This window comes from Phoenix dactylifera, chromosome 7, assembly GCF_009389715.1.
Source record: "Phoenix dactylifera cultivar Barhee BC4 chromosome 7, palm_55x_up_171113_PBpolish2nd_filt_p, whole genome shotgun sequence".
In the NCBI taxonomy this organism is placed as follows: Eukaryota; Viridiplantae; Streptophyta; class Magnoliopsida; order Arecales; family Arecaceae; genus Phoenix; species Phoenix dactylifera.
The window spans coordinates 3,795,669-3,815,436 of record NC_052398.1 but is presented as its reverse complement, the minus strand read 5'-3'; the positions used below and the strand labels follow the sequence as shown (position 1 = coordinate 3,815,436).

At 45.1% G+C, this 19,768-nt stretch overlaps 1 protein-coding gene and 1 long non-coding RNA gene across 2 annotated transcripts; both read right to left on the bottom strand.

The window, feature by feature from the left end:
* On the bottom strand, nucleotides 1–10,865 carry LOC103702436. Its single transcript, XM_039128437.1, is given in 5 exon segments — nucleotides 1–285; nucleotides 375–468; nucleotides 934–940; nucleotides 4,443–8,840; nucleotides 9,860–10,865. Coding segments are annotated over 5 exon segments (5,790 nt in total).
* A 4,678-nt stretch (nucleotides 10,866–15,543) lies between these two features.
* Nucleotides 15,544–16,273, bottom strand: LOC120111298. Its single transcript, XR_005512461.1, has 2 exons — nucleotides 15,949–16,273; nucleotides 15,544–15,773 (listed from the first exon to the last, which is right to left on the bottom strand). It is a non-coding gene; the product is annotated as an uncharacterized LOC120111298 (long non-coding RNA).
* Nucleotides 16,274–19,768: the final 3,495 nt, after the last annotated feature.

Genomic DNA, 19,768 nt, shown 5'->3' with positions numbered 1-19,768 from the left:
TCAGATGGATGACTCCATCTTGGAGATGAGGATACCATCACTATCAGCATATTGCCACTCTCCTTCTTGGACCATCAGACCTCCAATGTTGGCCGGCGCGTGCTTCTCACCAATACCTTTCTTGTTTGATTTCATGAAGTTGGACCCCAAGGCTCCAACTCCAATGTCGCAGCCATTGATTTCATCAACGTCTCTGATGCAACCGTTCACAATGATACCAGCCCAGCCCATGTTGTGGGCCAACAATCCCAGGTTCCCTCCAAGTAAGGCACATCTCCCTTCCAACTTAGAAAGTTTGGCACAATCAATCACAAATCAATCAATAGTCATATAATGATTCTAGCATCTCGGACCAACACATTGTCCTCAAACACCTTGAGGGTGACTACGGGGAAGAACTCGCAGCTCCCCCTTCGACAGAAGGGATGGGTTTGCATCGCAGAGTTCAGCAGTTGGAGAAGAAGCCATCTGAAATAGAGACATGCCAAATACAGTGTCCATGTATTAATCTCCAAGTGGTCAAGTCATAGAACCTGTGCGCTTTTATGATATCACTGAGAATATGTATTCAATAGCATACCAGGAAAGAAAAGAAGATAATAGCTGCTGTATTCGAAGGAAAAAATTCATGTTACGTAAAAATACGTCGAAGAGTTAGGTTCTATTTCTACTCTATCTTTCCTTATGCTTGTTGGTTCAGAAATGTCAGTGACATTTAGATTGCCACTTTGGTGAAATCGCCAAGCAATCCTTCACTGCTGCAAGAGAAGATATTTACATGCAGGGAGAGGACCATTCTTGACAAATTCCTCCTCGTACTTCAAATCTAGCTTACACTACTTCTAATTGATATAATAACTTCATTGTCATAATTGACTAAAAAATGTAAATGATAGCTTAGCTATGTGTTGTAAACCATTATTTAAGACATACCTCATATCTGCAACACATATCCATCTCACTGTCTATAGCCTCCTAAACTTCTTTCCTTCTGATGGATAGTTGGTACCTTTCAGCTAAGAATGACAGAATTCTTAATTGCTTCACATCTTATAATGACTATCCTTGGGCCATCACCTAATTAACAAGCAAACTTTGTTGATCATCTCAATTTTCCCACAAGTTTAGCTTTTTCTTTTGAGCGTAATGGAGGGACTAAGAACACCAACTTTTATTCAGGATAGAAAAAGAAAAGTAGAAAAGTTACTAAAGTTAAAACTGTCACGCCCCGGATCCGGCTCCGTGACACGGCCGTGCTATTGCCGACTACTACCCGCAATAGCACGCAGCCTCGTACATGGTCAACAGGTAGTCAAAAGCAGTGTAACTTGTATATATATCAAAAGAAAGTATTACAACCCATTGGTTCGTATAGAGTACAGAGCTTCTACATAGTTTATATACACAAAAGTTTATTTATATCATCTCCAAAAATAAAGAAGCCCTGTTGCAAAAGAAAAATGCTTCTGGTAGCTGTCACTGGTGGTGATCTAAAAAAAACGTAAATGAACAGGCATGAGCTACACGGCTCAGTAAGTAATCCTGCATAATCTTGTCGAATCGACTTAAAAATACTAACCATGCTTATCAGGATTTGAAAAGCTGACATGTATGCTACTAAATCAATCATCATAATAAAATATCCATGCTGAGTAAATAAAACAGTATCCTACGATATCAAGAAATTAAGTAATATGCACATGTAGGAAAAATCGTGCCACCGGCATTGCCGTGGTCAGGCTCTTAAATGCTACTGCGAAGTCTTTCTTGGCCACTGGCGGGACCGGCTCAGTTATTAGGCGGCCACTGGCGGGGCTGGCTCAGTCATTCTCGGCCACTGGCAAGGCCGGCTCAGTTACATTAGGTCAGTAGCTCTTAAGAGTTCATAAATAATGCTCCGTATAGGTAGTACCTCATAGATGCTACGGCGAATTCATTAATGGTCACTGGCGGGGCCTGCTCAGTTATTAGTCGGCCACTGGCGGGGCTGGCTCAGTCATTATCGGCCACTGGCAAGGCCGGCTCAGTTGCATTCGGCCCGTAGCATCAAGAACCCTTAGGTACCCCTTGCAAGATGTGCAAACAACTAGAGGCAATTCATCATCATGCTTTATGCTCATGCTAATAAAAATTATGACATACCATTCCATTCACCTTACATGCATTATGAAATCTACATAAGCATGATTTATGCATAATCACCAATTATATGGCTAACACATGCCACTCATACACATGATTCATAATCCATATCTTAGGATATAATGTAATCTACTTATTTCGTAGGCACAATGGAAATCATAAAGCACATATAATCATAACTTGTATAACTAAAGCATGCCATATACATTCACCATTCACAGCTTATAATTTAGGGTACATGACCTATAATACAAGTATAACGGGTTAAATTTCATGCATGATCCATAAAAGATTAGGACAGGTTACTTACATACACGATTCACAACAAGATTAAAACAAGTTACTTACAGTAATTTGCCTTTCTCCTAGGTCTCCTGCGTCCTGGTGACGAGTCCTAAGTCACCTACAATCATGTCATAATAACAATATGTTATTTCCTTTTCTACCTGAAATTTAGCCCAAGCCTAATTCCTCTGTATTGGGGTCTTGGCTGGGCTCATAAGTCTTAATTGGCCTTCCGATTGGCCACTAAGCTTAATTCCCAGCTTAAATTGGGTTTAATTTTGGTTAAATTTATAGTCTGGCTTGTCCAGACTTAGCCCAATTTGATTGGGCTCGGGTTTAGTCAAATTTGGCTAAACCCTTTCCCTTTTTCTTTTTCTTTTTCTTTTTCTTTTTTTTTTTCTTTTTCTTTTTCTTTGGGCTTAACGGGTTGCGGATTCGGATTCGGATCCGACCCGCGAACCCGTTATCAGGTTTTCTTCCCCCCTTCCAGAGGCTTCCGCCTCTTCATCTCCCGCTCTCCTCTCTCTCCTCTCTTTTCTCCTTCGTCTCCACCGGACCCATGCCTCCGGCCGGCCCTCCGGCTCCCCTTCTTCTCCTCCGGCCAGATCTGTGGCCTTCCCCCTCTCGGTCACTCCCTCTCTTTCCCTCTCTCTCTCTCCCTCTTCTCTCCTTCGTCTCTACCGAAGCCCATGCTTCCGGCCCTCTCCTCCGGCTCCCCTTCTTCTCCTCCGGCCAGATCTGTGGCCTTCCCCCTCTCGGTCACTCCCTCTCTTTCCCTCTCTGTCTTTTTTTTTTTTTTTTTCTTTCTTCTTTGTTTTCGCCGAACCCTAGCTTCCGACCCTTCGCCCCCCCACCGGAACCCACTGTCTCCTCCCCTTCTTCTCCCACAGGCGACCGGGGAGACGAGGCTCCCCTCCGATCCACTGACCGAGGCGGAGCTTCCCCCCGGAGCACCGGCGGAAGAAAGGCCGCCCCCCCCCTTCCTCTTCTCCGAAGCGATGCCGGAGAAGAGGAGGGGTGCCGGGAAGTAAGGTCGCGGCTGGATCTCCTCCGGGAGATCTCCCCCTGCTCCGACCACGGTGACGTAAGGCCGGGGTCCAAGGATGAAGCCTCTTCGGTCCGGTGAGTTCATTCCCTTTCTTCTTCTTCTTTTTTTTTTTTTTTTTCTTGGTTCTTCCTTCCGGCACCACCACCTCTTGTCGGAGAAGAGGTGGCGGTCCGGCCGGGGCCGGTGGCCTTGTGGCCACCTCTGTTGCCGGCTCGGCCAGATCCGGCGGCCCGGGGCTGCCCCCCGAGCCCTAGGGTAGCCGCAGCCGAGGCTGCGGTGCCCTGCAGGCGGCTCGGCCCGAGTGGTCATCGGGCCTGGCCTTGGACCGCGGCCGTTCTCAGGCCGGTCCGGGGTCTATGGGTCCGGCCCGTGACTCTTCTCCCTTCTGCCGGTCTCCTCCTCTCTGTCCCATAGTTGAAACAGAGGGGAGAATACCCCACAGAGGGTTTCTCCACTCCCTAAAATTTTATTAAAAGGGGTCCATACCTGGTTTTAGTCGGTTTCAGTCGGGCAGTGCCTCCTCTCGGGTAGTCCCCCCTTCCTCAGAGCTTCAGGGCTCCTTGGCCTTAGGCTCCAGGGCTTCGGCTCTCTCTCTCTTTCTCTCGTTCGGTGTTTAGGGGGGTCTGTGATTTGGGGTTGCCGGCAGAGGCTTAAATATTTGTTTAGAGGATGAAACCCCCCTCTGAGAGGTCCCATCCTCTCCTTTCCTCCATACTTCGGGACTGGCCGCCGCCCCCCCTGTCTCCGGCGCGCCGGCATCGGCTGCCAGCAGGGGATGCGGTAACCCCTCCCTGTCGGTCTTATCCCTTCGTTTTTTTTTTTTAACATTATAACAACACTGCCCACAGTGAAATTTGGGCCCAAACCCTTAACTAGGCCCATTTCTTATTAGGCCTAGTAGGTTGTGGGCCCGGACATTACATCCTACCCCCCTTAAAATAAATTTCGTCCGCGAAATTATACATACCTCTATCTTCGAAGAGCTGGGGGTAACTTTGGCGCATCTCCTCTTCAAGTTCCCAGATAGCTTCCCGTTCAGTGTGGTTGGCCCACTGAACTTTGACATAAGGGATGGTACGCCTCCGAAGAATTTGCTCCTTCTTATCGACGATGCGCAGAGGAGCTTCCTCATAGGTCAGGTCTTCATTTATCTGCAAGGGTTCATACTGTAATACATGGCTGGGATCTGGGATGTACCTGCGTAGGAGGGAGACGTGAAAGACGTCGTGTACTCCTGATAACTCTGGAGGTAGGGCCAGCTTGTAGGCGACCTTGCCCACTTTAGCGAGAACCTCGAATGGGCCGATGTAGCGGGGATTCAGTTTACCGTGCCGCCCAAATCGGGTAACACCCCTTGACGGAGAAATTTTTAGGAAGACAAAGTTCCCCTCCAAAAATTCCAATTCTCTCCTGTCTTTATCAGCCCATCGATTCTGTCTGTCCTGAGCGGCTTGTAGTCTCCGCGTTATTAGCAGTACCTTATCTCTAGCACTCTGGACCAATTCAGGACCGAGTAGTTTTTGCTCTCCGACCTCATCCCAATGCAGAGGAGATCGGCATTTCCTTCCATATAGAGCTTCATATGGTGCCATTTGGATGCTGGAATGGTAACTGTTGTTGTAGGCAAACTCTACCAGAGGTATGTGGTCGTCCCAGCCTCCACCTAGGTCCATGGTACAAGCTCTTAACATGTCTTCCAGGGTCTGTATTGTTCGCTCTGACTGACCGTCGGTCTGGGGGTGGTATGCGGTACTGAGCCTCAATTCGGTACCCATGGCCTTCTGAAAGCTTCCCCAGAATCTGGATACGAATCGGGGGTCGCGATCAGAAACGATGCCCACTGGCACTCCATGTAGGCGCACAATTTCATTAATGTACACTTGGGCCAGCCTGTCCAATGAGGTTCCAACCCTAAAGGGTAGGAAGTGAGCTGACTTTGTGAGGCGGTCGACAATCACCCACACTGCGTCATTCCTTTTTACTGTTCTTGGAAGCCCTGTAACAAAGTCCATAGTGATATGCTCCCATTTCCATTCTGGAATCTCCAATGGCTCTAGTAACCCTGCCGGCCTCTGGTGTTCTGCTTTTATCAGCTGACAGGTCATGCATCGGGCAACATACTCAGCTATTTCTCTTTTCATACCCTTCCACCAGTAATGCTCTCGGAGGTCCCTGTACATCTTGGTACTGCCGGGGTGAACGGAGAAGCGGGATTGGTGGGCTTCTCCTAGAATTTCTTTCTTTAATTCCACGTCAGCTGGGACATACAATCGATGACCGAACCTCAGGGTACCATCTGAGTGAATCTGGAGCTCGGGTCGTAACCCTTTTTCCACTTCATCCTTGAGTTGACCTGTGCGTGCGTCAGACTGCTGAGCGATCTTTATTCTGTCGATCAGTGTCGGTTGTATCCTTAGAGTGGCCAGCAGACTTTTTGTAGGTTGTACAATTACTTCAACCTGCAGCTTATCAAGATCCTTCTGAACCTGTGGCTGGGTGGTGAGTAGTGCAGATGAACTTACTGCTGACTTTCTGCTTAGAGCGTCAGCCACCACATTAGCTTTGCCTGGATGATACTTGATATCCAAATCATAGTCTTTCAGGAGTTCCAACCATCTTCTTTGTCGCATATTCAATTCTTTCTGAGTGAATATGTACTTTAAACTCTTATGGTCAGTGTACACTTCACAATGCTCTCCATGAAGGTAGTGCCTCCAGATTTTCAGGGCAAAGACCACTGCAGCTAACTCCAGGTCGTGGGTTGGATAATTCTGCTCATAGGGCTTTAGCTGTCTAGAGGCATAGGCTACTACCTTGCCATTTTGCATTAATACACAGCCTAGCCCGGTTTTGGAAGCATCACTATAAATAGTAAATTCTCCATTTGTGGATGGCAGAGTTAAAATTGGAGCAGACACTAACCTCTGTTTTAACTCCTGGAAGCTCTTCTCACAACTGCTGTCCCAGATAAACTTGGCCCGTTTTTTGGTTAATCGGGTCAAGGGAGTGGCTATTTTGGAAAATCCTTCCACAAACCGTCAGTAATACCCGGCCAGTCCCAAAAAGCTTCTAATTTCTTTGAAATTGGTGGGATGAGGCCAATCTACCACCGCTTCTATTTTCTTAGGGTCTACTGACACCCCATCCCCGGAGATCACGTGACCGAGGAATGCCACGCTGCTCAACCAGAATTCGCATTTGCTCAGCTTGGCATATAACTTTTTCTTCTGAAGGGTCTGTAGTACCATTCTTAAATGAACTTCGTGCTCTTCCCTGCTCCTTGAGTAAATCAGTATATCATCAATAAAGACTATCACAAACTGATCTAAATTCTGCTTGAAGACTCTGTTCATTAAGTCCATAAAAGCAGCTGGAGCATTGGACAGTCCGAATGGCATAACCAGAAATTCGTAATGCCCATACCTGGTTCGGAATGCAGTCTTTGGCACGTCATCCGGCTTGATTTTTAACTGATGGTAACCGGACCGCAAATCTATCTTGGAGAAGACTTGGGCACCTTGCAGCTGGTCAAACAGGTCGTCGATCCGGGGCAGAGGATATTTGTTCTTTATAGTTATCTTGTTCAGTTCCCGGTAATCGATGCACAGCCGCATGCTCCCATCCTTCTTTTTTACAAACAGTACTGGAGCTCCCCATGGAGACACACTGGGTTGAATGAACTTTTTATCCAAAAGCTCTTGTAATTGTGTCTTTAATTCTCTGAGCTCAGCAGGGGCCATTCGATAAGGAGCCTTGGAGATAGGTCCTGCTCTAGGGGTGAGGTCTATAGTAAATTCGACCTCTCGATCAGGGGGTAATCCCGGTAGCTCTTCAGGAAAAACATCCGGATATTCTTTGACTATCGGAATATCTTCTAGTTTGATTTCCTTTTGGGTATCCGTGACACATGCCAGGTAAGCCGTGCACCCCTTTCTGAGTGCTTTAATGGCTCGCAAGGAAGAAATGAAATGCAGTGTCGGCTTACATTGAGGGGGCGTATCGTCATTCTGAAAGAAGAATTCTGGTTCTCCTGGCATTCGGAATACCACTTTCTTATGGTAACAATCAATGTGGGCATGATACTGGGACATCCAGTCCATTCCCAAGATGATGTCAAAATCATGCATGTCCAGCTGTAGAAGATTTGCTTCTAATTCTTTTCCTCCCAAATGAATTATGCAGTTCTTGTATTTAGTATCAACTATCACTGTCTCTTGAAGGGGTGTGGCAACATGCAATGGTTCTATTTTCTCAGATGTGCAGTGCAACTGTTTGGAAAAACTAACTGACACGAAGGAATGTGTGGAACCAGAATCAAATAGAATAGAGGCATCAATCAAATTAACTGGCAGTGTACCTGTCACCACTTGGTCGCTCGCACTAGCGTCCTGGCGAGTCAGTGCGAATACTCGGGGGGTGTTCGTTGGCTTCTGGCCCTCAGTTGCAGGAAGTCTGGGTGCCCTCTTTGGGCAATCACGTGCCATATGTCCGAGCTGGCCGCATGTAAAACAGGCCCCAATTTTCTTCAGAGAGGGCCCACTGTGATGCTTGCCGCAGCTAGGGCAACCTCGGTTCTGCCTCTTTTTAATCATAGACCCCTTGATGCCCTTGGGCCTACTGCTCTGTCCTCCTGCTGACCTGGCCTTCGTCAGATCACCTCTTTCTAAGTCAGGCCTCATCAAGTCGGCCTCAACCTTCAAGGCCCGGTCCAGCACGTCTCTGTAGCAGGTGAATAGGTGAGAAGATATCCGAGATCTGATCCTGTACCTCAGCCCTCGCTCAAACCGGCTTGCCTTACTCCTTTCATTTTCCATGAACTGGGGGCAGAACCGGCCCAGTTCGTTGAATTTGCTGGCATACTGCAGGACAGACATATGCTCGGACTGCGTCAGTGTCAAAAACTCATCTTGTTTCATCTGGTTCACCGAGTCCGGGAAATACTCTGCATAGAACAGCCTCGTGAAGTCCCTCCAAGTAATCCTGCTGGCGGGGTATGCGGTCTCCATGGTCGTCCACCAAAACTCGGCGCTCCCCTTCAGCTGGGGGATGGCTAATCGGACCTTCGTTTCTTCGGGGAACTGGAGTGCTTGGAACATCTTCTCCATATCCCGAATCCATGTCTCGGCCGCTATCGGGTCCGGTCCGCCATCAAATACTGGTGGGTTCAGTCGTCGGAACCTCTCATAATAAGAGCTGGTTGGTTGTAGGGTAGCTAGCTGTATCTGCTGCTGCTGCTGGAGGAGCTGCACTATCAGCTGGTACATTCCAGCTAGATCCGCGCTACCTGCCCCAGAGCGTGGTGTATCCGGGGACTCGGAGCGGTAGCTAGGATCTGGGGACGGTGGCCTCCTATCATCCTCCATATCTTATAGTGTTTACTGCAACCAAAATTCAAAGTAAGGTCAATATACCCTAATAAGTCTCAACACCCTTAACTACCCGTTAACCCCAAATTTTATTGTTATATTCTTGTTAGTCCTAAAGCTCTGATACCACGAAATGTCACGCCCCGGATCCGGCTCCGTGACACGGATCCCACTCAATCCCTCATCCGGGTTCACCCAACTAGATTGGGTCCGGTTTAATTGGGTTTACTTAACCCATTTCAATTATTTTTTTTTTAGGCTTAACGGGTTGCGGGTTCGGATCCGACCCGCGAACCCGTGCTCATGTTTTTCCTTCTCCCCCCTTCCAGAGGCTTCCGCCTCTTCACCTTCCGCGACCCCTCTCTCCTCCGACGCTCTTCCTCTCTCTTCTCTTCTTCGCCCTCGCCGGAATCGTGGGTGTTTCGGCCGATTCCTCGGCCTTCTTCTTCTCCGGCCGAATCCACGGCCTCTCTTCCTCCGTCACTCCCTCTCTTTCTCTCTCTCTTTCTCTTTCTTTCTTCTTTGTTTTCGCCGAGACCCTAGCCTCCGGCCGAGCCCTCGGCTTTCTCCGGCTCCGGTCTTTCTTCCTCTCTTTCTCCCTCTATCTTTCTTTCTTCTTTGTTTTCCGCCGAAAACCCTAGCCTCCGACCCCTTTGTCCCTTTCGTAACCCTCCACCTTCTCCCTTTTTTTTTCTTTTGCAGGCGGCCGGAGAGGCGAGGCTCCTCCCGATCCACAGACCGAGGCGGAGTTTCCCCCCCGGAGGGCCGGCGGAAGGAAGGCCTGCCCTTCCTCTTCTCCGAAGCGATGCCGGAGAAGGGGAGAAGCGCCGGGAGGTGGGGTTACGGCTGTATTTAGTATCAACTATCACTGTCTCTTGAAGGGGTGTGGCAACATGCAATGGTTCTATTTTCTCAGATGTGCAGTGCAACTGTTTGGAAAAACTAACTGACACGAAGGAATGTGTGGAACCAGAATCAAATAGAATAGAGGCATCAATCAAATTAACTGGCAGTGTACCTGTCACCACTTGATCGCTCGCACTAGCGTCCTGGCGAGTCAGTGCGAATACTCGGGGGGTGTTCGTTGGCTTCTGGCCCTCAGTTGCAGGAAGTCTGGGTGCCCTCTTTGGGCAATCACGTGCCATATGTCCGAGCTGGCCGCATGTAAAACAGGCCCCAATTTTCTTCAGACAGGGCCCACTGTGATGCTTGCCGCAGCTAGGGCAACCTCGGTTCTGCCTCTTTTTAATCATAGACCCCTTGATGCCCTTGGGCCTACTGCTCTGTCCTCCTGCTGACCTGGCCTTCGTCAGATCACCTCTTTCTAAGTCAGGCCTCATCAAGTCGGCCTCAACCTTCAAGGCCCGGTCCAGCACGTCTCTGTAGCAGGTGAATAGGTGAGAAGATATCCGAGATCTGATCCTGTACCTCAGCCCTCGCTCAAACCGGCTTGCCTTACTCCTTTCATTTTCCATGAACTGGGGGCAGAACCGGCCCAGTTCGTTGAATTTGCTGGCATACTGCAGGACAGACATATGCTCGGACTGCATCAGTGTCAAAAACTCATCTTGTTTCATCTGGTTCACCGAGTCCGGGAAATACTCTGCATAGAACAGCCTCGTGAAGTCCCTCCAAGTAATCCTGCTGGCGGGGTATGCGGTCTCCATGGTCGTCCACCAAAACTCGGCGCTCCCCTTCAGCTGGGGGATGGCTAATCGGACCTTCGTTTCTTCGGGGAACTGGAGTGCTTGGAACATCTTCTCCATATCCCGAATCCATGTCTCGGCCGCTATCGGGTCCGGTCCGCCATCAAATACTGGTGGGTTCAGTTGTCGGAACCTCTCATAATAAGAGCTGGTTGGTTGTAGGGTAGCTAGCTGTATCTGCTGCTGCTGCTGGAGGAGCTGCACTATCAGCTGGTACATTCCAGCTAGATCCGCGCTACCTGCCCCAGAGCGTGGTGTATCCGGGGACTCGGAGCGGTAGCTAGGATCTGGGGACGGTGGCCTCCTATCATCCTCCATATCTTATAGTGTTTACTGCAACCAAAATTCAAAGTAAGGTCAATATACCCTAATAAGTCTCAACACCCTTAACTACCCGTTAACCCCAAATTTTATTGTTATATTCTTGTTAGTCCTAAAGCTCTGATACCACGAAATGTCACGCCCCGGATCCGGCTCCGTGACACGGCCGTGCTATTGTCGACTACTACCCGCAATAGCACGCAGCCTCGTACATGGTCAACAGGTAGTCAAAAGCAGTGTAACTTGTATATATATCAAAAGAAAGTATTACAACCCATTGGTTCGTATAGAGTACAGAGCTTCTACATAGTTTATATACACAAAAGTTTATTTATATCATCTCCAAAAATAAAGAAGCCCTGTTGCAAAAGAAAAATGCTTCTGGCAGCTGTCACTGGTGGTGATCTAAAAAAACGTAAATGAACAGGCATGAGCTACACGGCTCAGTAAGTAATCCTGCATAATCTTGTCGAATCGACTTAAAAATACTAACCATGCTTATCAGGATTTGAAAAGCTGACATGTATGCTACTAAATCAATCATCATAATAAAATATCCATGCTGAGTAAATAAAACAGTATCCTACGATATCAAGAAATCAAGTAATATGCACATGTAGGAAAAATCGTGCCACCGGCATTGCCGTGGTCAGGCTCTTAAATGCTACTGCGAAGTCTTTCTTGGCCACTGGCGGGACCGGCTCAGTTATTAGGCGGCCACTGGCGGGGCTGGCTCAGTCATTCTCGGCCACTGGCAAGGCCGGCTCAGTTACATTAGGTCAGTAGCTCTTAAGAGTTCATAAATAATGCTCCGTATAGGTAGTACCTCATAGATGCTACGGCGAATTCATTAATGGTCACTGGCGGGGCCTGCTCAGTTATTAGTCGGCCACTGGCGGGGCTGGCTCAGTCATTATCGGCCACTGGCAAGGCCGGCTCAGTTGCATTCGGCCCCGTAGCATCAAGAACCCTTAGGTACCCCTTGCAAGATGTGCAAACAACTAGAGGCAATTCATCATCATGCTTTATGCTCATGCTAATAAAAATTATGACATACCATTCCATTCACCTTACATGCATTATGAAATCTACATAAGCATGATTTATGCATAATCACCAATTATATGGCTAACACATGCCACTCATACACATGATTCATAATCCATATCTTAGGATATAATGTAATCTACTTATTTCGTAGGCACAATGGAAATCATAAAGCACATATAATCATAACTTGTATAACTAAAGCATGCCATATACATTCACCATTCACAGCTTATAATTTAGGGTACATGACCTATAATACAAGTATAACGGGTTAAATTTCATGCATGATCCATAAAAGATTAGGACAGGCTACTTACATACACGATTCACAACAAGATTAAAACAAGTTACTTACAGTAATTTGCCTTTCTCCTAGGTCTCCTGCGTCCTGGTGACGAGTCCTAAGTCACCTACAATCATGTCATAATAACAATATGTTATTTCCTTTTCTACCTGAAATTTAGCCCAAGCCTAATTCCTCTGTATTGGGGTCTTGGCTGGGCTCATAAGTCTTAATTGGCCTTCCGATTGGCCACTAAGCTTAATTCCCAGCTTAAATTGGGTTTAATTTTGGTTAAATTTATAGTCTGGCTTGTCCAGACTTAGCCCAATTTGATTGGGCTCGGGTTTAGTCAAATTTGGCTAAACCCTTTCCCTTTTTCTTTTTCTTTTTCTTTTCTTTTTTTTTTCTTTTTCTTTTTCTTTGGGCTTAACGGGTTGCGGATTCGGATTCGGATCCGACCCGCGAACCCGTTATCAGGTTTTCTTCCCCCCTTCCAGAGGCTTCCGCCTCTTCATCTCCCGCTCTCCTCTCTCTCCTCTCTTTTCTCCTTCGTCTCCACCGGACCCATGCCTCCGGCCGGCCCTCCGGCTCCCCTTCTTCTCCTCCGGCCAGATTTGTGGCCTTCCCCCTCTCGGTCACTCCCTCTCTTTCCCTCTCTCTCTCTCCCTCTTCTCTCCTTCGTCTCTACCGAAGCCCATGCTTCCGGCCCTCTCCTCCGGCTCCCCTTCTTCTCCTCCGGCCAGATCTGTGGCCTTCCCCCTCTCGGTCACTCCCTCTCTTTCCCTCTCTGTCTTTTTTTTTTTTTTTTTCTTTCTTCTTTGTTTTCGCCGAACCCTAGCTTCCGACCCTTCGCCCCCCCACCGGAACCCACTGTCTCCTCCCCTTCTTCTCCCGCAGGCGACCGGGGAGACGAGGCTCCCCTCCGATCCACTGACCGAGGCGGAGCTCCCCCCCGGAGCACCGGCGGAAGAAAGGCCGCCCCCCCCCCCCCCCTTCCTCTTCTCCGAAGCGATGCCGGAGAAGAGGAGGGGTGCCGGGAAGTAAGGTCGCGGCTGGATCTCCTCCGGGAGATCTCCCCCTGCTCCGACCACGGTGACGTAAGGCCGGGGTCCAAGGATGAAGCCTCTTCGGTCCGGTGAGTTCATTCCCTTTCTTCTTCTTCTTTTTTTTTTTTTTTTTTCTTGGTTCTTCCTTCCGGCACCACCACCTCTTGCCGGAGAAGAGGTGGCGGTCCGGCCAGGGCTGGTGGCCTTGTGGCCACCTCTGTTGCCGGCTCGGCCAGATCCGGCGGCCCGGGGCTGCCCCCCGAGCCCTAGGGTAGCCGCAGCCGAGGCTGCGGTGCCCTGCAGGCGGCTCGGCCCGAGTGGTCATCGGGCCTGGCCTTGGACCGCGGCCGTTCTCAGGCCGGTCCGGGGTCTATGGGTCCGGCCCGTGACTCTTCTCCCTTCTGCCGGTCTCCTCCTCTCTGTCCCATAGTTGAAACAGAGGGGAGAATACCCCACAGAGGGTTTCTCCACTCCCTAAAATTTTATTAAAAGGGGTCCATACCTGGTTTTAGTCGGTTTCAGTCGGGCAGTGCCTCCTCTCGGGTAGTCCCCCCTTCCTCAGAGCTTCAGGGCTCCTTGGCCTTAGGCTCCAGGGCTTCGGCTCTCTCTCTCTTTCTCTCGTTCGGTGTTTAGGGGGGTCTGTGATTTGGGGTTGCCGGCAGAGGCTTAAATATTTGTTTAGAGGATGAAACCCCCCTCTGAGAGGTCCCATCCTCTCCTTTCCTCCATACTTCGGGACTGGCCGCCGCCCCCCCTGTCTCCGGCGCGCCGGCATCGGCTGCCAGCAGGGGATGCGGTAACCCCTCCCTGTCGGTCTTATCCCTTCGTTTTTTTTTTTTAACATTATAACAACACTGCCCACAGTGAAATTTGGGCCCAAACCCTTAACTGGGCCCATTTCTTATTGGGCCTAGTAGGTTGTGGGCCCGGACATTACAAAAACAACCCTCAGCAGAAGGGAAAAGAAATGCATAAGATAGCTAGGGAGAGTGTAGTAGCAATCTCATAACTTCATCACAACAGTGGGATAGATTATTGCTGCTACAAAGACCTTCCACTCTGAGAGAAGGAACAGAATGTCACGAAGGACTGAATGAACAGGAGCCCTCTGGTTCAAGAATATCCTATTATTCCTTCCACAAGCATAAACACAAAGGTCACCCACCAATGCAGTTAGAATCAACAAAAATAGTATAGGCTCCACCTCAATCTGAATTTTGGTTTTTTTTTCTTGAAAAAAAATTTACTCAACATGAAAACCTGTTTTGTTGAGTTCCTTGAAGCACCGTAGAAGCCTCTACAACATAACATATATTGGTGGGTGCAGGAAGTTCAACTGATGAATTTCAGTTCTTTGAAGATGTTGCATGGTACTCTGTGAAACCTATATAAAATCCAGAAGAGGAATCTGTTCTTCTTATATCTTCCTTCTCTTCAACTTTCACATCTATTCCTCTTTGTTCTCAGTTCTTTTGCATCAACATGTCCATCATAGCAAAGTTGCAAGTTCATTCCTCATTAAGCTGTATGTCTGCAAAATCGCTTCACTTCCTAGACAAAGAAAGACCCCTTGCTTCACAGATCTATCGTTGGTTTCTGGAGGAAAGTGGTCTAGTCATTCCAGTTCAGTAATCACTACCAATATCATTATTGTAGAAGCTCCTATACTTTTTAAATATTTAAAACATTCCAAGTTTTGCCACATTTCCATCTCAATATCCTCATTACTGAGACATCATTATTTGCGCATCCAGCCCCTAGAAATGCAGCAAGAGGAATTACAAATTTGAAGCTTCTTATTTCTCTAGCTTGTGATGTATGCCTCAGGCGACAAATGCATGCAAATGTCAAGCAAGGATCTGAAAGATCTCTCATCGAGTGCATGAGATACAGGTTCTGTCAGAAAGATCAAAAGGTATCATTTGCTTATCTTATAAAGCATCTAAACATTTGTCCTCCATGTATCTCCAGTAGAATTGGATACAATGGCGCTCACTCCTTGTGTAGAGACGACTGAATTATGTTACTTACCGTCTAGTAAACCAAATAATATAGTAGAAAACATATGATGATGATGAATTTTGGCTCCAATAAGCTTACAGATGTGGAAGTGCAATACAAGCAACCTGGGATATTGTTGCACAGCAGCTGCTTGTACTTGATGTGTTGATGAAAAGCAATGAGTACGAAGCTATGAAGAAAAGTGCTGCATTGTAAGCTCGATCACTCGATATCGATCATTACCAAATAAACTAAAAATGTTCCATTTTTCGAACTAATGCATCCAACACATGAGTTCTCCCATACAACCATATCCCTAAGGTATCATGAGAAAAGAAAAGAAGTTACTCCCGATCAATACATTACCATGGTCCAACACTTGAAAAAAAGGGGAAAAAAATGACACAACCAATTCATTTTATGACAATTATCATTAGAACAATACCAAAATAGTAAAGGTGATCTGCTCTCCATTTTATTCATAATTCATCAGAACGTAACCCAATTGAGATTTTAAATTTACACCTGAAAATCCCAAAACCAAAAACAGAATACGACATAAAAACACGGGCAAATGAATCAACAAAAGATCTGATCATGAAGCAATTCATGTAGACAAAACATCAGACAACCGAAGTGCAATGACAAACCACAGAATTCCGCACTAAATATCGGGAAAACCCGCGATTTTGGGACATACCTCGGAATAGCATACCAACCCACCAAGAGAAAGGATGGGGTCTATCCGGAATTCATGTGATCCTAAATGCAAAACCATCACAACCCCATCAAAGTTTCCTGTTGGTTTTTGTGCCCATTTGCGAGGGGGGGGGTGAGGTAGAGCGTGGAGGTGAGGCGGGTGGAAACGGCTCGTAGACGGAGCCAAAAGCATTTAAAAATCCAACGGCGCCCGGATTTTGCCTCGATGTCGTCAAAAGGAAGGGAAAGGAACCGAATGGGAAACGATATATGGAACATGGACTCGAAGGAGAATCGAGAATTTAGCTAAAAAAAAAAAAATCTAGAGCCACTTCAATCAGGAAAAAAAAAATCTATCAAGAAAAAATAACTTTCCTAAAGCTGCAAAATCTGTAATTGGGATATTAATATATTATTATATTAAGGATTTCTTTTATCCTTTTTTTTCGGTGGGGGTTGCTCGATGGCCCATTTAGATCCAAAGTGGGCTGCTTGGACTTAGTCTATATTATCCAACAAATTTGAATAAAACAAGATAAAATAAGAATATATAGATAAAGATACGAGAAATGCAATAAAATTGTGCCTGGTAGTTTAGATTGGCACTTGGTAGACTGAAAACTTGGGTGCACATTTGTGCGGGGTGTCAATTCGTTACGTTAAAATGAGTCAGTATAGGCCCAACATCTGTGCAAAGTATGGGCCTAAATTTAAGGCCCAATAGGGTATATCTAAGTGGCTATAGAAGTGTCTTTGATTGATTCCAACTTCGAAATGGACCTGATCCTATTAAATGACATATGGTCAATAGTCTGGATCCAAGCCTCACCCATCTACTCAGGCCATGTAGTTGGTTGAGTTTTGGACTAAATTGGATACATATATATATATATATATAGCCATATATCGACATTTCAGTTATATTTAGTTGGTTCTATTTGGTTATAGTTCAACTTTGGCCATAATCAGAGACACAAGTCGAGGTTCGGATTTACATAAAATTTTTTTTTGGTACAGTCTACGTAATTCACTTTCACCTTTATGTAGAACTTAAGAGTCCATGAGGCATCTTCATGTATAGTATGTGTCCAAAAGGATTGCAGCCAAATGAGAACAGAGAAAGTGAGAGGTAAAAGCACCAATCTTTTCTCTCTCTTTTGTAAAAGCATCAATCTTTGAAACCTTCGCTTTTCCCTTCAACGTGGTAATGGACTTTCCAAGTCTGAAAGAAGACCCATTATTGCATGGACCTTCCAAGCTACGTGCCCCCTAACAAAATGGGCTACAGCGAACCTTATGTAGTCTTTTTGGACCACATCCCTGTGCATACTGTGCGAACACAATGTCAATATGGGTGGCTTGGAATGCGCGTGGAATGAGAATGGGAATAAGAACTTCTTGGAAAAGCAAAAGGAGCAATGGAAAATCAAATGCATTTGCCCATTCTCATTCCACGCATAAGATTTTTGCTTCTCCTCAATTATCTGTGCTTCGTCATGCATTTTGGAAGTTCTTTCAATGAAATTTCCTTTCAAGGTAATCGAGACACCTTTTTCTTCTCCTCCTTCTCTTCCTGCTTCTTCTTCGAAGAAGACATAGGTTCAAATGGTGAACTTACCCAAAGCCAATAATACTTATGAAAACATATCTTAATTTTCGAATCTAGAAATCTATTTCGAGGAAACCATATTACTACTAGGTTGCTACTTAATCGCAATTCATGACTAAGGGGTATTGTGAGGCCAATATTGCAGCCATGTTAGTGGGAATATCTTTCTAGTTTCAACAGCTTGAATAACATTTCAATGAATCTCACAAGTTATATTCATTTCAAGTTGCAGCAATATAGCCACCATAAGCTGAATCGATTTTTATTCTCTGAACAAAAATTGTATCCAACTTTAAGTCTAGCCGTCGGGTGGTAGTTGTTACCCACCATAGGCCATAGCGTATTTGCAACGTTAGCATTCATCACGCATACCTTATTGTCATCTACTTTGTACACAAGGGTTCATAAAGTACTTCATTCCTTTTTTACAAAGACGGTGTCCATCCACTTGCTCAAGACTACGGTGGGAGATATGGTTGAATATTTGAGCAAAAAAAAAGTAGTTTCTCAGTCTCAAAATTGTTTCCTGCAAATTAGTAAAATATATTGTGAAGATAGTTCTTGGTGAAAACACTTACATATAACCCCTGATATTACCTGCAAATTTTTTGAAAGCATAAAATCTTTGCTTCCCGAATGAAAGAACTTTATCAAATATATTGTTCAACCTAGTTTATTTTTCTTTTTTGATTTTTTGTAAGGACCCAAACGGATATGTCATTAGTCCCATATTATTTATATATTAGATAGATCTTGAGTACTTATACAAGACCAACTTATCTAAATAAGATCTATCATCTAGCTATTTTGAATAGGATCCTATGTTGTTACAAATAGTCTAAGGAGAATCCAACCCATAATCTATATAGACTAAGAAATATTGCAATACAAGCCTATTTACATCGACCATGGGCTGAACGTGGTATTTATGATTAACCCTTAGTTTGGCACGGATGTTAGAGCTCAAATAGGAGGAATATATAAGGACCGATGTTGGTGTATGTTTAGTCTCATATCGGTCATGTGCTGGGTAGATCTTGCATACTTATATAGAAACTAAAGAATTCAAATAACATCTTTCTAGCTAGTTTTTTTGGATGGTTTTGAATTGTTACATTTTGGAAAATAATAAGGAAAATAAAAGTGATATGCAAATCCAATTTTTCTGACCACAATAATGCCACCATTTTCTTAGGGTTTTATATGTGTTTCTTGAAGTTTCTAGAATACTTTTGACCATGTATCTGTCTAAATGCAGCTACAATGAGGAATATTTTTTTTTTGACCCTTCTAATTTGTCACAATTCTCTATTAGGAGATGTTAATAAATTCATTCCCGGGAGAGAATGAGAGTAGGACTGGTATTATGTAGCCCCGAGAGCATAACATACGTAGTTCCTGTCATTCATTTCTGCCGGCCAACCAAAGCACCCATCGCTGGTCGGCCATAAGCCAAAAATTTTTCATCGCCATGGATAACTAAACCAAGTTTTAAGTCATTTTGTATCTGTACCGATCAAAATTGTTAGGTCATGGAAGAAAATTTTTCATTAATCTCTTCCAGTACCGTTCAAGTTTGAAACACTATGACGTATACGAGACTAAACAATGCGGATGAGGCACTCTTATAAATTTAGTATATTGGAGTGTTGGTACTCCTAACCATTTACGCCAAAACCAAGTCTTTGCATCGGTTGCACCCTCTCTCCTACAACCCTCAGACATTTGGTTTGCCAAAAAAAAAAAAAAAAAAAAAAATCAACGAAAAAATAAAAAAAAATGCTTTGTGTTTGATTAAAGTTTTCCAAGAAAAGAATAAAATTTCTATATTTTATAGAAAAGAAAAGTTCATGTAGAACATAAAAAAGTTCAATTCTTATCGACCAGAAATTTAAGAATTTTTTTATTTTTGCTAAAAATACTTTTAAGCTTTTAAATAAAAATAGGAAAAAAAATTTATTGAGGGCATAATGCATATTTACATAACTTTCTCAAAAAAAAAAAAAAAAAGGTAGATGCTCAACCAAATAAAAGTATTCTGTAATATGTAATTTGTTTATAGCCAACTAAATATGCAATATATATATATATATATATATATATATATATATATATATATATATATATATATATATATATATATATATATATTAAGTATTTTATGTATTGGTGTTAGTTTTTTATGAAAAATATTTAGAGAGAAATTTTTTTT